The sequence below is a fragment of the Solea solea genome, chromosome 17 (genome assembly GCF_958295425.1).
Source record: "Solea solea chromosome 17, fSolSol10.1, whole genome shotgun sequence".
Classification (NCBI taxonomy): domain Eukaryota; kingdom Metazoa; phylum Chordata; class Actinopteri; order Pleuronectiformes; family Soleidae; genus Solea; species Solea solea.
This window is the reverse complement of record NC_081150.1, coordinates 10,076,949-10,093,059: the sequence shown is the minus strand read 5'-3', so window position 1 is coordinate 10,093,059 and position 16,111 is coordinate 10,076,949. Positions and strand designations below refer to the sequence as shown.

The 16,111-nt window shown below is 39.6% G+C and overlaps 2 protein-coding genes across 3 annotated transcripts; one reads left to right on the top strand and one right to left on the bottom strand.

Annotated features, from left to right (window-relative positions):
* Positions 1-81: 81 nt before the first annotated feature.
* Positions 82-6,187, bottom strand: lca5 (lebercilin LCA5). Of its 2 annotated transcripts, none has more exons than XM_058613370.1 (8): positions 6,094-6,187; positions 3,433-3,845; positions 3,021-3,262; positions 2,595-2,891; positions 2,329-2,466; positions 2,121-2,217; positions 1,700-1,836; positions 82-1,605 (listed from the first exon to the last, which is right to left on the bottom strand). In XM_058613370.1, the coding sequence occupies exons 2-8, from the start codon at positions 3,812-3,814 to the stop codon at positions 616-618; spliced, it is 2,283 nt and encodes a 760-aa protein (XP_058469353.1). In that variant the 5' UTR covers positions 3,815-3,845; positions 6,094-6,187; the 3' UTR covers positions 82-615. The 2 variants fall into 2 exon arrangements, with proteins under 2 accessions (XP_058469353.1, XP_058469355.1); XM_058613372.1 differs by having other exon boundaries at positions 6,098-6,170.
* Positions 6,188-7,005: 818 nt separating this feature from the next.
* sh3bgrl2 (SH3 domain binding glutamate-rich protein like 2) lies at positions 7,006-14,105 on the top strand. Its single transcript, XM_058613502.1, has 4 exons — positions 7,006-7,267; positions 11,221-11,406; positions 12,659-12,739; positions 13,242-14,105. Exons 1-4 carry the CDS (start codon positions 7,223-7,225, stop codon positions 13,254-13,256), a joined length of 327 nt encoding a protein of 108 aa, XP_058469485.1. The 5' UTR covers positions 7,006-7,222; the 3' UTR covers positions 13,257-14,105.
* The last annotated feature ends 2,006 nt before the right edge of the window (positions 14,106-16,111 follow it).

The following is a 16,111-nucleotide window of genomic DNA, read 5'->3' as shown; positions in this document are numbered from 1 at the left end:
TTTTTTTCTTTTTCTTTTTTTTTTTTATAAATACAAAACATGTACTAATTCCCACACAAACTACAATTCCACTCATTGAGCTCAACATTGTGTTGATTTTTCAACATGATTTAATCTTATAAGGGGGTCAATGACTTTTTTTTTTCAGCAGAATTCTAATAAAACATTATCATAATAATTCCACATTTAGCAATCACTCTTCACAGAAAGTTGATTGTCACGTCACGTAACGACACCGGGGTTTTGCTGAACGTGTCTTTAAGTCCTCGCGTTGTTTGGACAAAATTGTTGTAGGTGCTCTGCTCCTGTGTCTGCACACTGTATTGCTCAGAGGAACTACATATTCTGACAGGAAAGCTGAACTACAAACCTGTAAAACTTCCTAAGACTTGACAAGCGCAGCTATAAGTGCAACTAGTATTAAAACAAAATGGTTTTTAAAAAAGTCCCGTATAAGCACGTTCAATTGCACATTGTTATTTTTTTTCAAAAAACATTATTTAGGACACATACAATGTTTAAACTATTTGTCACATGTAGTATTTTCTATACTTTTGCACAAGATGTCTATGTTTGGTTGGTTTGGTTGATAACGTTCCATTTGTAAACCAAGTTTCACAATGCCAGTTCCTCTATGTCATCGTCAAATGAGATGATGGCTCGCACGGAAGGTTTGCTATCCGTGACATGGATGCTTAAAGAGGACGTTGGAGGACTGGAAGACCCCGAGCGTCCGTCCCTCCTCGAACGTACTCCATTGGCAGGTGGAGGACTACTGAGCACCTCCATTTTAATGGAGGTGCTCACACCGTCACCAGTTGGTGTAGCCACAGCGCCAAATAGCTGCTGCATGAGGTCAGACTTTCTGTCCTTGCCCACTCCTCTCACCGTGTCTTTGTCTGTTTCTGTCTCCACTCCCCTGAGACTTATAACACCTATTGCCTCTAGGGCAGAGTCCCCATCTTCTTTGGTCATAGACGGAAAGAAACCGGGAGACCTTCGGGAAGATGGATTTCCAACAGAAGGGGTGTAGCTTCCGAATGCCATATCGTCACTGGGGATTTGGGTGCGCAGGGCTCTCCTCCTCGTTCCTGTCGACACCGCTCCACCCTCTGCATCACCGGCTGACTCCTCTGGAGCGGTGAGGCTAAAAATGGAAGAGTTTTGGTTCCTCTGCTCAGAAAGGCGAGGAGAGGAATGGTCACTATTGCTCCTATTAGAATCAGGAGACTCGGCATACACGGAGGCCTTGGTGACCTGCTTTTGATAATCTATTTCGCGCATCTTTGCCAGTAGTTGTTCTTTTTTGTGACGTGCTCCCTCTGCTGATTGCTGATTGGCCTCCTGAGCTTCCTGATTCCACCTCTCCACCTCCTCCTGGACAAGTCCACGCTTCCTGTTATTCTCTGTTTCACTGTGTTTCAACAGGTCTTTACCATCTCTTTGTCTCTTTGCCTTCTCATCCAAGTGATCCTGATGAAGTAGCTGTTTCTTCTCCTTCTCCCTTTTCCTGTCCCTTTCTTTGTCCTTGTCTCTCGTCTTCGGCTGTTCCCGTTTCTGAACCTTGTCCTCCGTCTCTGCTTGTCTGGCCACTCTGTCAAGCTCCTGTTGACAAAAAGAGTAGCAGGTGGGAGACGGTGTACTAAACCAGTGGACGAAATATGAATGGAGGGTTGAGGTGAGGAGGGACACTATTTACCTTGAGTGAAAGGTATTCATCAGGTCCGTGTTCTTTGTAATCACCAGCGTCGGTGATGGCAGGTGGAGGTGTGGGGAAATCCAAACTAGATGCCCTGTATTCAGTCTGCACTGCTTTTGTGGTGTCTCTGCTGTTGACTATACGTTAATAAACAGAGAATATATGTTAGAGTTCATTTGAATTAACATCATCATAACATAACCTCTTTTCTTTAACAACAAAAGAAAACACAAATTGAACACCAGTCAACACCAAACCTAATCTGATATATACAAGGAACAGACTGCAAATAGCAGAAACAACATTTTGGGCAAGGTTTCACTGGTTTTTGTGCAAGTGCAAGTCCCCAAAAATGCAATCAAAGAAAAACAAACCAGATCATTGCACAAATGCACTGGAGCTGTCAACAATTTGGCTTTACCTTTCCGCTTTGTGTTGCTGTCAGTATCTTTTTTAGGCGACGGTCTCAACATGCGGTTGGCATAGATGTTCTTTGCATCCAGCTCTCTCTTTGTTTCCTGATAAGAAAACAAATAAAGAGGTCAAAAAAATTTCACGCATGTATGCAGCTGGCGTTTATGAATCATATAAAGTAGCATTTGTAAGTATATTTTTGAGTCTAAACGCACCTTCAGTTTATTGGTCAGTCGTTCCAATTCCTGCTCCAGAGTCCTGTTCTCCTCCTGGGCACTGACGGTCTTCTTCTTCTCTGCAACCAGATGCCTCTGGAAACTGCTGTTGCTCAGCTCGATGCTACGCTCCAGGTCCTTTACATATACACAGATTATTTTCATGCGATAGGAACACAGCAGCTGATAAAGTGCATTATTTGTTCATAAATCTATTAAAAGATTGATTGAGACGGAAAAGCTCACAAAGCCAGTAAATACATTACCTTAACTTTGCGTTCTGCCTCTTCAGCACGTGCTGTCTCTTCCTCAAGCCTGCGGTTTAACTCATCCCTGACTTCCAAGTCTCGCTGACTCACCAGCTTCTTTAATCGCATGATGGTCGTCTGATTTTTTAGCAGCTGCTCCCCGCTGTCCTTCAGCCTCCGCTCAGAGGTCCTTTCGCGCTCTTGGGTGCGCCTGAGCTGTTCGCGCAGCACCCGGGTCTCGTGCGCCAACATCTGGGAGATCTCACTTTTGGTGTCGTCATAGTGCTGCAGGGCTTTTTGCTGACGGAACTGAAGCTGCGGCAAGGAGAAGAAGAGAATCCTTTTTTAGGATGTTGAGGTGAGGAGGGAGGAAAGAGACAATCAAATACCGCTGCAGGCCGCAAATATTCCAACGCAACAAAACGCTACGGTGTCACACTTTACCTGTCTGAGGATACGGTTTTCTTTCTGCAGCTCATCAGTGCGACGCTGCAGCTCGCAAAGGGCGTTACGCAATTCATTGATCTGTAACACGCGGCCCGAACGCAGCCTCTTAGTCATTATATCTAGGTCTTTAACATGTGTGGACTCCTTGCTTTGTGATCGCACTCCCTTTCGTTGCTGCATGATCATGGGTTGCCCTCCATGACGCAGAGGACGGGACAAACCCTGACGGCCCCCACGACCTATGAGACAAAAACACGTAAAGTCTTATTTTCATGAAAGGTATTCACTCCTACAGAGAAATCACAATGATAAATCTGCCTTTCACCGTCATGCACTGGACAGTGAAGCAACCAGTGAGGTTTAAGTTTTACTGAATGATGTCACTATTACACTTTCTCGCTTCACACACCTGTCTTGGAGAGTGGGGTGCAAGAATTCCTCTTCGTCTGCACCTCTCTTTTCGGGGGGGGTGATGGAGATCGAGTTCGGGAGTATGGTGAAAGCGAACGGTCTGACTCATTCTCATAATCATCCGAGTAAGGGGACCCACTACTTCTCCGACCCTCTCCATCTAATATGTGGTCTCGATCAGCATCGGAATGCCAGGTTCTGGTTTTTGATCGACTCTCATCACCGGAGCCTTTTTCATCTTCATCCTGAGTCTTGTGCCAGGAGTTCTTTTTGTGTTCATGTGAGGACGATTCTCTGGAAGCTGCGTGTCTGCTGCTGACTGAGTGGCAACTTCCGCCGTGGTTGTCTCTGTCATGGTCCGTGGCATTTTCAGAGTTCATGTTGTCACTTGGAAAGGAATTGCTGTTGAATCTGAACACAAAAGGTGGAAAAGGGACACATGAGACTTTGAGAAATGTGGATTTTTCTGAATTCTTCCTCTTTGGTGGTTTGGTGCAATTTGCCCATGTAATTTTTTTTACAATTCTTTCTTAAACCTTTACCTGTTGTTATTCACACTGCTGCCTTTGATGTATATGCAAGCCAACGGCAGTTAAAAGGCAGATGAGATGGAGAAAAGCAGAACATGTTTTATTATATTACCTGAGACAAAGACCTAGAAAGAATATCAAACTGCTGTGCATGAGCATATGTGTCTTCAATGAGCTGATTATTTTGATCCTCAAATGTTTGAAATCTGCCAAATAACGTATTATATTATATAAAACAGTCATCCAAAACAGTTGTGAAAGCTAGGCCAATTTGATTTTCTCGGGTCAATGTATCCATATTGTGTATCTTGGTTTCTAAGCGACAACAGGGGGTGGAATTTCCCAAGAGGCTGAATGATGTATTATATCACTAATCCACTCCATTGTTGCTACATAAATGAAACCAGCCAGCCACTGTCTGCCTTATGAAACAGACAGATCATTATAACCTTACCACAACAAGATATGTGTTTAGTATTATTGTTTTTATGAGGATAAAAAGAAGGTTCCCTGACACATCACAACCAGATCAGACAACCAATGTTCCCAACTTACATTCCTACTTTATTGACAGTTGAGTAGTAGTAGTGTTAAGAAAAAACATTCTTCTTCCAATAATTCACAGCAGGCTGTAAATCATCTCAATATACATTTGACAAATAGCTATTACTATTAGCATTGGTTTTTAATTTATTTTTCTTTTATCTTCTGAATGTATTCATCAATTGTTCTTTTTCCTTTCCTTTCTTTTCTGAGTGAGTATGCTCAAGAGTTAATCAGTCATACAGTCATCTGGCCCTTTCATCAGCCCGCTTGTTGGATAAGTCACTATGACAACAACATCTGCACTACCATAAAGGAGCATGAGCATCACTGTGAGGGAAATGAAGGTCTTACACCTGAATGAATACAAGTGTGTTTCTGAAAATGACTGTTGAACATTACATGATTACATGATATACATCTAAATACATGATTTTTGCACATTTCTTTTACATGCAGACTAGGAAAAACACCCTCAAACTCCAAAATCTGGTTTCTCAGGATCATTTTAAATTCATTGTGAAGGACTTGCTCTCTAATGTCTATTATTGTCTTATCATAATTGAAATGAGTTGTCTTTGTTAATGTGTGTGTTTGTTGCCGCTGCCTCTTGACCAGGACGTCTTTGGAAAAGAGATTCTAAATTAAATGTTAAAATAAAAATTAAATATATATATATATATATATATATATATACACACACATCACATCCCGGTCACCTTTCACCTTAATCGTGATTATATTTGGTTGTCTCCAGTATGCTGATAACACTAACTACTGAGCACCTGGCTCTCTTCCTTCTTTGTGTACATGGCTGTGTGTACCAATTGACAAGCAAACCTATATTTGTGAAGACATGTTGGCTGGTCCACACAACTTTAAATGACTTTTTGAGGGTTAAGACCTGGTTTTATGGTTAGGGTAGATACTTAGCTGTAGTGGTTAAGGTTAGGGTAAAGGGGTTGGGAATGCATTACGTCAAAAAGAGTCCACAGATAATGCAAAACCACCGTGTGTGTGTGTGTGTGTGCGCGTGTGTCACGGACAGACTGGATTAAAGCAGACCGTCTGTTGTTGACAGCTGTAACATCGTGTCCAGACTGTCTGCCACATAAAAACAATTAAATGTAGCATTTGAAGTCAACCTCACATTCTTAACATGACAAAACAAAACGACAAGTTTTATTTTAACGTGGTAGTGTTAGCAAACAAAGGGTTTAATAGCTAACGGTGTACTTACTGTCATGACTTACTATCATCAACAGGTGGTAACTGTGTATTTGGTGTTAATATCCAAATACCCTCACACCAACATGTCAGCGTAGTTATTAATCACAAATAAATATCCTTGCGCTATCTGTTTAATTTACATTTCACTATATAGCCACAGACAGCTTCTTGTTTTGGAGTCGATTGGCTAATGTTAGCTTTTAGCAAGCTAACTAGCATGAGGCTAGTAAGCGTTGCTATCCTTGGGTGTTTAGATAGCAGAGTTGGACGCTGCCATTTTACATGGTCAACGTTCAAAATGAACTACAGCAAAACAATAAATAACATCATATCGGGAAGGTAAAGGGCTTACATACCTACTTTTCGTCCTCAGTCCACGCCTTGAGGTTTGCCCCAGTCCAGCCGCTGACGCTGTACCATGGCAACCGCAGTAGTCCCTGCAATGACGATCACCCACCAGAGTAGCGCTGTAGTGCTGTGCACAATGCGACACAAAGCAGGACAATAGTGCCCCCTGCTGGACAGGAACAAAAAGAAGCTTCACTCACATTGTGGAGCCGCCCAATCCAGATATACTGTCTTTTTTTATATGCAGTCAAACACATTACCTTTTTACATTTTTACATCATTTTAATAATTAACATTTTAACTGATGATGTACTCTGTATACCTGGTGAAAATAATATTCTGCGTTGGTGATTGTAAGTGGGATGTGTATGGTACGGTGGCCCATGGAGTGCCAAACACTACGACATTTAAGAAAACACAACAACATTAAGAAATCACAAAAACACATTTAGAAGACAACACAACAACATGAAGAAAACAAAAAACAGTAAGAAGAAAACACTACAACATTAAGAAAACACTGCAACATTAAGAAACTGAATATCATTAAGAAAACACTAAAACATTGAGAAGAAAACCCTGCAATTATTAGAAAACACTACAACATTAAGAAGAAAACACTGCTATATTTAGAAAACGCAACAACATTAAGAAAACACTACAACATTAAGAGAATACAGCATTCCAAAAAAACGTTAAAACATAAGAAAACACATTACAAAAACGACAAAATTAAGAAAGCACAAAACATTACCCAAGCGCTAATTAGTCGTGTTTTCATAATGTTGTGGCGTTTTATTAACGCTTTAGTGTTTGGCCTTTCAGGGCCACCGTATGTTTGACTTAATTGATGTTTATCTTTGACGACGGTTCACAAGATAAGGCGATATGTGTTAATCTGAAAAGCTGACACCGGAAGTCCAGTGTTCAGTATGATGATGATGAGTAGGAGGAGGAGGAGGAGTATGATGAGTATGATGAAGATCTCGGGTCAGCTGCTGCTGCCGCTGCTTTCACGTGAACTACACGCTGAGACGCGCGTCTTCTCCCGTGTGTGTATAATTCAAAAGAAATAACCGTGAATCGCTGCCGCCAAACGGTTTGCTGTGGATTGCACGACATCTCCTCGGGATTAAAATGGTCATCAAGGTTTACGTCGCCTCTTCAACTGGTTCTGTAGCGGTGAGTTGAAAGTTGCAGGCTTGTTTACAGGTGCATCCGCGCGTGAGAACAATCAGTAAATAAATCAGTCGTAAATAAACAGGATTTGCATCATAAAGTCGATTTTCAAGCTTACTGTGTTAAATATTCCACCTTTGAGTTGCAGACTTGGCTGCAACTAGCTCGACTGTCAAAGCTGAGCAAACAAAAACTATTTGTAAAACTTCTTTTCTGCTGTTGGTGTATGCAAACAAACCATCAGAGGCCCCATTTATATTCTCACAGTTTATACATAAAGCTGCACTCAACAGCAAAGCAACACAAAAATCATAATTTATAGTGAAATCAAAGTTTGTGTGATTGGCACAGTTAAATGCTGCTCAAACTGCAAACTCAAACGTGTTCTATTGTAATCAGTGTTTTATCAAAGTTTGTAATCGCATTGAAATTGTGTGTTTCAGGTATCCTGTTGGTGAAAGAGGTACTGTTAAATGAAACCCTAAAAAATGGCCACTCCTCAAGAGAAGGCACAATGTGTATCATGGTTTATTGAGACAAAATCGGATGTGCGGACTGGGGGTTATGTTAAAGATATTGTGTACTTGAAGCAAAAGATTTCTGATGCCATTGCCACCAGTGATGAGGCTATGCCACAGCGAACATGGCAACTAATGGTGCCCATATAGAGGTGTATTAAATGAGGTTAAAAAAAAACGTTGACAACCACTGATTACAATAAAACAACTTAAGATATCTTATCAACTGCCTTTGTAACACATTTTTTAAATTGTAAAGAGACTTTATGGACACCCTGTATAAGACTGATTTGTTCAGACACAGTATGAATTGCCAAGTCCAGTTTTTTCATATGGGGACACTTTTTTAAAGGTGACATTTGCCATTTCTGTCACACTTGATATTATGTAAAAAGAAAAAAGACAAACCAGTATTTTCATTTGAATTCATTTGAATTGTCCAGACTGTGACCCCGCCTATCAGCCTTTGTCAGCTGAGATTGGCACAGTAAACCCCCCCCCCCACGACCCTCCTCCAAAAAAGCGGTAGAAAATGGATGGATGGCATATATTGTAACACATAATAAGTCTTAATAGGTCTTAGATAAAAGTTGGAGGGAAAAAAAACCCAAGCTTATTTATTTAGCCTAGTTGAGCAAATCATGAGACTGGATTCAAACTGCCTTATTCTCTTATGTAAGAACGAGTTGCTTTTCACTTGTTTAATATCAAAACTTCAATATGTTTTGGATTTGAAGACAAAAATGTTGTGAAAAATTGTGACAGTCGTAAAGAGTAATGGATCTGTCTTGCGGTGCCTCTTGGAGAGAGGGTCTGGCTGATAAGAGATGGAGCAGAAAAACACTCCTGCCCGAATGCTTTAAGTCTTAGGTAACGGGACAAGTGAGTAATCTATTTTTTTCATGCTCGTTTACAAAGGAGTTATTTTCGTCTCTGTGACGCATGGATGTCAAAACATGCACTCGCTCTGTCTCACACACACACACACACACACACATTCATGAACGCTTGAAGAGCTCCACCATTTGGGTCAGTTATGCGAGTGTCAAGCTCATGTGAATGTAATTCACTCTGAATTGAGTTACAATAGATTGAATAAAGAAGAGCAACAAGACTGGAATTAAAGTGAAATTGGCGTGTGTGTGAGTGTGTGTGTGTGTGTGTGTGAAAGCGTACACAAAGGTGCAAAAGTACGGGAATTTGTAAGCAAGAAATTAAACTTGCAATAATTAATACTACAGTTCGCATGTTTTCAGCAGCTGGTTAGTGGGGTGGAAATAATCCCCACAGAATGGATGATGTGCAAATGAGTTTACCTCCATCTCACAATAGCTGTGTGTTGGGTTCAGAACTCATCACATTTACATTTTGTAATTCTCTTGTCCTAATGGTTATGTTTTTTTTAAAGCATATGAGAGCAGCTTACTATATTATATCTTTGCATAAATACATTTACTACCGTTGTTCTTAGTTGTTGTTCAGTTCAGATGAAATGTATTAGTTGATAATATTTTTAGGGATGCACGATATTGGTATCGGCAGTTATTGGCTTTAAAATGAATTACCGGATACCGGCAAACACGCCTAAAATAGTAGGCTAAAAAAGCCGTTGCCTTCTTGACTTCTATGCTAGCGCCCCCTACAGCTATTATTTTTTTATGCTTATTTATTTTGCACAATAAAGATATTTTATATCCACAGTATGAAATATATAATGTTAATTTAACTACAGAAGAGACAAAGTGACCTCTGTAGTTGGGCAAAAGGTAAGACTTAAATATAGATATCAGTTATAAGCACAAATATCGGCAAAAAGTCCAATATCATGCATTCCTGTACGTGTCTTTTTTTACCTGTCACTAAAGGATTACCCCTCTCTTAAGAATTTGAATTTGATTTTTTATTAATCTTAGGGAAAGTATTCCTCTGCATTTGACCCATCCTAGAATTAGGAGCATTGGGCTGCCACACTGAGTAGCGCCCCGGGGAGCATTGGGGGTTGGGTACCTTGCTCAGGGGTACCCCAGCCCTACCCCCAAACCAGTCAAGTTCCCTTTCCACTTGGCCACGGGCTGCCTAACCTTAACCTTGAGCTAATCCCTGCATTTCAGGAAAGACTTTCAAACACTGCCTGTACTGACATATGCTGTAATTTCACTGTGCGTTTGCCTTCAATCACAGGTAATATTTGCCATTGTCCAGTTGATATTTAATAATCGGCCTAATATTACACATTTCTATTCTCACGCACTTGATAAATGTTGGGAAGTCGCTAAAACTTAAAAGTTTATTGACAAAGTTGACTTTGATTACCTATTTCATGATCTATTTAATATTTAGATAATAGATTATTTTTATTAAAGATGTATAAGGGATACAAAATGCAGTTTGCGGAGAAGGACCCTTATTTTTGTTCAATAAATGTTTATTTTAGTCAATTTTAGACCAGATAGAAAAATCCATATAGGTCAACCACTATATTTAATCCTACATGCGCACACACACACACACTCCCATAGTTGAACTCACCAGTCTTGTATGAAGTACCTTACCTACCATTCCATTCCATACTCTGCTAGTCTAGTCTACAGACCATTAACAACTCTTCTTCTTCTGATTTTATTTGGTAGTAACGAGTAACACAGATAGTTGGAGGAAATGTATTGGAGTAAAAGTAGCTAGAAATATAAATAACTGTACTATAATGTACTATCAGACTATAAACTAACAGGGATTAGGGTTCTTTAAGAAGTTTTGCCCTCTGGCCTGAACAAACATGAGTCATTTTTCCTTTTGAAGACAGTCAGTATTCTTGTGCTTAAAAGGCCACACACCAAGAATCAGCGTTAGGGAGATGAAACAGACTCGTCTCGAGTGTGTGATTCCACAAGTGACTCTCTAGAACAATCCCTCAAAGTAAAAGCTGATAGTAATTATAGATACACATGCATTCAATATGCCTCAACAATTGATTCAAGTAATCGACAGATGAAACAATAATGAAAATAACCGTTAGTTGACCTACTACACTGTTGCAGAAGTTTTGGAACAGTTTATATGTCGGGGATAATAGACGGAAACATTTTGCCACAAAACAAAACAAAACAAAAAAATGTGTTTATACTCAGTGGAAGAAAGGAAAGAGTGTTTTTTTCCACTGATCTGTTCTGTGTGGTTATGATTGTGGGAGTTTTTTTTTCTCCTTCTAAAATTAACTTTTGTTAACGTTTTATTTCCCACACAAACAGGGTTTGTTTCCCACAGCACATGCAGTAGGACAGTACTATGGGGAGCTTTTTGCAGCTGATTGCAAACTATTTACAATGTGACTGTTTATTTCTGCTGTATTTATCTTTTTTTCCTATTCATTTACAATTGCCATCTTTTTCTCCCGTAGCCCTCACTTTTGTCATCATCTCTCTACTGCTTTGAATCAAGGTAAAAAAGCATCAGCAGGATGTCGTGGGATTCCTCGAGGCCAATCGAATTAGCTTCCAGGAAGTTGACATCACCATGCTGGAGGAGCAGAGGCTCTGGATGTACAAGAACATACCTGAGAACAAGCAGCCAGAGAGAGGAAACCCGCTGCCTCCACAAATCTTCAGCGAGGATTGCTACTGCGGGGTAAGACCATCATCGGCTACTGTGCTGTGTTCTTCTGTGAGCGGGCGGCTCCTCATACACACATCTTACCTTTTTTAGAGGATCTAGATATTTGAATGCATCAAAATGCATTGGGTATACAGCGCTTAACAACATGTATTAGACCACCACTCAAAGCCACAGCTGCCTTAAATATACAGCATTGGTAATTCATCAAAATCGTTTCTGTAATGGTTAATACGCCAGTATGTAGAGGCGCTTTCACCGAAATGATATTTTTAATGCTAAAATATAATTATTATTGATATTCATGAATGAATTTCTACAAAAAAACCTGAACAAATAGTAATTAATAAATCGTTTCTTGATTAAGATGTCAAATTATAGTTATTTACCAGAAAGTATTTTTAGTTTGGTTGAAAGATTTCGGAATTATATATGTTGTCTAATTTTTGCGACAGGTGGTCTATTACATTTGTGAAGCGCTGCATACGGATTATCCCTAAAGCTTAACACAGCTGTGCATTTCAAACCAATCCAATCAAATGTACTTTATTGTCCCCATAGGGAAATTTTCCTTGGGCAAAAAGACAACACACTGTCAAAATAAATGTCGCACCTGCCCTAAAAACACATTAAAACATACATCGTGAAGGCAGGACCTGACATTAAAACCCAAAAAAACATCAACAAAGAAACACAGCAGAGTGAACCTGTGTCTTTGAGTTTTGGTACAGGCGATTGAATAAATGAGACGGTTGGTTTTACATTTGCTCATTGGGTATCATTCGCCTGAAGGTAACGGTTTATTTAGTGACTGGTCATGTAGAACCTTCACAGATTATCTGAAGGGAATGGTGAACTTTTTTTTTTACCCATCATTTTAATTGCTGTCCTCACCATGTACTTCATTCATTCTCAATCCTACTGTACAAAAAAACCCCCGGGACATTAAAAGAGTCAGTCGACTAGAACATAATCAGGAAATGGTTAACATCAGCAGGAGTTAGGACACGGTTGAGCTACCCATGCTGGAGATAGGGAGTTGATCTGTTGCCAGTTTCATGTCCTCCACTGAAACTGCACACTACAGTGTAATCCTGCCGTAATCCAGTTTCATGGGTGGGGCAGATTATCTCCACTGCTCGGCCTGCAGTCGCTCTCACTAGCTAAGGTAATCCGTCGCTGAATTCTATGGAAAGCAGGGGTGGAATGATGTAACACACAATGTTCAAAATGACATTCCCCTCTGTCTCTCCCCCCCCTCCCCCAGGACTATGAAGACTTTTTCCAAGCAAAGGAGAACAACGCTGTGTTTGCGTTCCTGCGCCTCAGTTCCCAACCATCAGTAAAAGTGAGTGTGTTCACCGGCCACGGATTAACGTGGGTGTCATGCGTGTCGTTCAGCCAAGCAACTTCCTCGATGAGCGCTGCAACATCCCTCCAAAGTGCTGCATCAGCAGCTCTCGTTTCTTCACGTTTCTCACGAAACATCCGACTTATGACTTGACTGGTATTTCATGTCATATGAATGTCTTTTAAATGGCCGAAAGGAGAAGTCGGTATGTGTAGATTCAGCAGCTTGACAGTTTTTAGATAGATGATCCAGGAAAAGTGGACACAGTAGCGCTGCTTTTGGAAAAATGCAAGATGACAGAAGGTTTTTCGTGAATCAAGCGGCACTAAAATAGCTCCACCACTTACTATCTTAACTTGGTTAGAATGGATTTGATTAAGTAAAAACCAGCAGACCTGAGATGTCTTTCTCTTTTGTGTTTGTTTGAAATTTAAGTCTTAAGGGTACAAATGAGGAGATAATTAAGCAAATTCTTGTGCTATTTCTTCTCCAATTCCAGGATTCAACGTCGTAGAAAGCGACAGCTGCATGGTGAGCGACAACCGGGTAACCTTTTAAAATATGGCGACACACACGGAACACACACATCTTGTGTTGCGTCACCAGCTCGTTCACCATGGTCTTTCTGCTGCTATGGTGCCACCAATTTGCCGAACGTCAGCTCCTCCCGGCTTTTTCTTCTGTGTGGGACCTTTCCTGACCTTGAAAGAGACTGTGAAACACAACATTCCACCCGGGACTGAAGGCTTCCAACGCGCGTCTGATTCTCAAGAAGAGGCCACTAAATGGTGGACGGCAGCTCAGTGGTCGAGCGAGTCGTCTTCTACGTGCTGATGTGTCCTTGGGCAAGACTCCTAACCCCACGTTGCCCCTGATGTCTGTTAATGGGGTATGAAAGATGAATGATTGAACAATGCACTGCACATAGATGAATGGGTGAATGGCAACAATGTCGCGTATAAAGCAGCTTCGAGTGATCTATATAAATCCAAACCTTCTACCATTTAAACCACAGAAGAGGACCAACGACACAGAGCAGAGGGAAGAAATGTTCAGGTGTGTGTGTGTGTGTGTGTGTATGTGTGCGTATGCCCTAGTGTGTATGTTTCTGTTTCCATCAGCAGCTTTTAATGAAGGTTGTGTTAAGTGAGAGCTCAGAGGCAGCACTTAATGCAACCTGAAACATCCCAAGGCTTAGAAATTATTTTTGGATGTGTGCGCGCGGATGAGATCAAATTCTAGTCATTCTAGTTTACACATACATATATATATAGATATATATATTTACATACAGTATATATCTTATTGCCAGCCTTTATAATGTGTTTGTAGTCACTGTCAATAAATAAAAACACAAAACCTTTGTTTTACTCCACGTTCTTTGAGTAAAAAGCACAAGGTTGGCATTAATGTTTGTCTTATCTCCAAATCCCGTTTACAAAGACAAGTTAACGTGCTTTTCCTTAGAGGGTTCCAACTTCTTCAGTGACAAGGGTTTTTTTTTTTTTTTTTTTTTAAAGGCTCAGTACGAAAACAACAGGTCAATGCAGTTTTCTTGGTTAAATGGCACGTTGGAAGGGATTATTTAGGACCATGGATTAATATACTGCATATTTAATGCTATAGTAAAAAAAAAAAATGTTATAATAATATTCCCAAATACTCCCATTGCACTTTAGCTCTTTATTGGTTCGTCACGTCAAAAGCAGAATTACGTTTGACAGACAAATCTCAAATCTTCTGAGATTCACAACAGACTGATGTACGCAGAATCAATTTATAAAGAAGAAACTTTAATATTTTTTGGACCACAACAGTGTTCTGTGGCACAAGGCTTTCTGTCTTGAAACATGAAACATAGATTTTTAAAAGCCTCTTCCTCCATTCAAGTTATTGGAGGATGAGGAGTCATATATATATATATGTGTATATATATATATATATATATATATATATATATATATATATATATATATATATATATATGTATATGTGTGTATATATATATATATATATACATATACATATCAGTACATATACATACTGAAATTAAATTGTTAAGTTTCTCATCACGGTCAACTCGTCCTTCTCTTTATAACTTCATGGTTGGCTGTAGTGAGCTGATTCCCATCATAGACACGCACATACTAGACATGTGTTGCCATCTGGTGAAAAGCTATGTTTTTTCTACTTTATGTCATTTTAATGTGATATCATTGTTGCCATTGTCACTACAGAATTTCTCATTTATTGTTGTTTTGTGTATTTTAGTGTATGCAACTAGATTGTAGTTCATTGTAGGATTTTTCTTGTTGTCCCTCACCTGCTCGTAGGAGCATTGTACTCACAGCCTCTTTTTTTGTATTGGTTATTTTGCACAATAAAGCCAATTAAAAACACAATGTGTCCACATTGCCACCCCCATGTTCATATCAATCGTTACAGATGCAAACGTAAAACAGCCAGCAATACACATACACACAAACAGACAATCAAAAGCAATGATATAAATGTATTAATTAAAAGCCTTGGAATCACAGCAATGTTGAATGACCAGAATGTAAAAAATAATATGACATTAAAACCTAAAAATGTACAAAAATGTTAAATAGAATACAGTTATATCAAACAGTTTTCCCTATATTATAATTTACTTGTGGAGCATGTAAAAATAAACAGCTTTTAAAAAAGTTCTAGTCAAGAGCCATAGTGATGCAAAAAGTTGAAAAAATTTTGTAACTGTTGTTGTTTACACTGCACTTTGTGAGACAGTTCGTAACATGATCTTCGTGCCCCCTTGCACAAGGTGTAATGTCATTTCCCATCAGACAATGATAAATATCTGCGTGTAATGATTAATGATTAACCCAGACATCAATATGTGCTTAACCGGCTGTCCTCACCAGACGTCAGTGTCCTCCTCTGTCATCAGAAGAGCAAAAGTGATTGAAGTGAACATTATTTCATTCTTGATTGGTGCTGTGCTGCTGATTTTATCAATTTAAGGTTTCCAAACTTTTTCTCCTGGGTCCACAACCAAAGCCTTACCCTTCACTTCCATGCTCAACCTTAAACACATAAGTCTTATTCACATCGTAATCCTAACGTTAAGTACAGCCTCAGAAATGAGGTTTTGTCTCCTTAGAACCATGTTTTGGTCTCAGTGTGTGTAGAACTTTAGAGCAGGCAAAGCTATTTGTCTTTCATTCTATTTATCTGTTCATTGTTGTAATTGATATCAAAGTACGTTGCCTTTAAAGTGCCTTTAAGGTGCATTGTCAAAGCCATGTTTTGTTATATATTGCCTTCGTATGCGCCTTTGTAAATCTATCTATCATCAGAACCTGAACGATATCATCAGAACCTGTA

Excerpts from the sequence above, each read along its gene's own strand:
- lca5 (XM_058613370.1), bottom strand. The coding sequence starts at position 3,814 with ATGAACTCTGAAAATGCCACGGACCATGACAGAGACAACCACGGCGGA. Across the intron at positions 3,263-3,432 it reads CACCCCACTCTCCAAGACAG|GTCGTGGGGGCCGTCAGGGT; the intron begins GTGTGTGAAGCG and ends TTTGTCTCATAG. Across the intron at positions 2,218-2,328 it reads GACTGACCAATAAACTGAAG|GAAACAAAGAGAGAGCTGGA; the intron begins GTGCGTTTAGAC and ends TTTTCTTATCAG.
- sh3bgrl2 (XM_058613502.1), top strand. The coding sequence starts at position 7,223 with ATGGTCATCAAGGTTTACGTCGCCTCTTCAACTGGTTCTGTAGCG. Across the intron at positions 7,268-11,220 it reads CTTCAACTGGTTCTGTAGCG|GTAAAAAAGCATCAGCAGGA; the intron begins GTGAGTTGAAAG and ends CTTTGAATCAAG. Across the intron at positions 11,407-12,658 it reads GCGAGGATTGCTACTGCGGG|GACTATGAAGACTTTTTCCA; the intron begins GTAAGACCATCA and ends CCCCTCCCCCAG.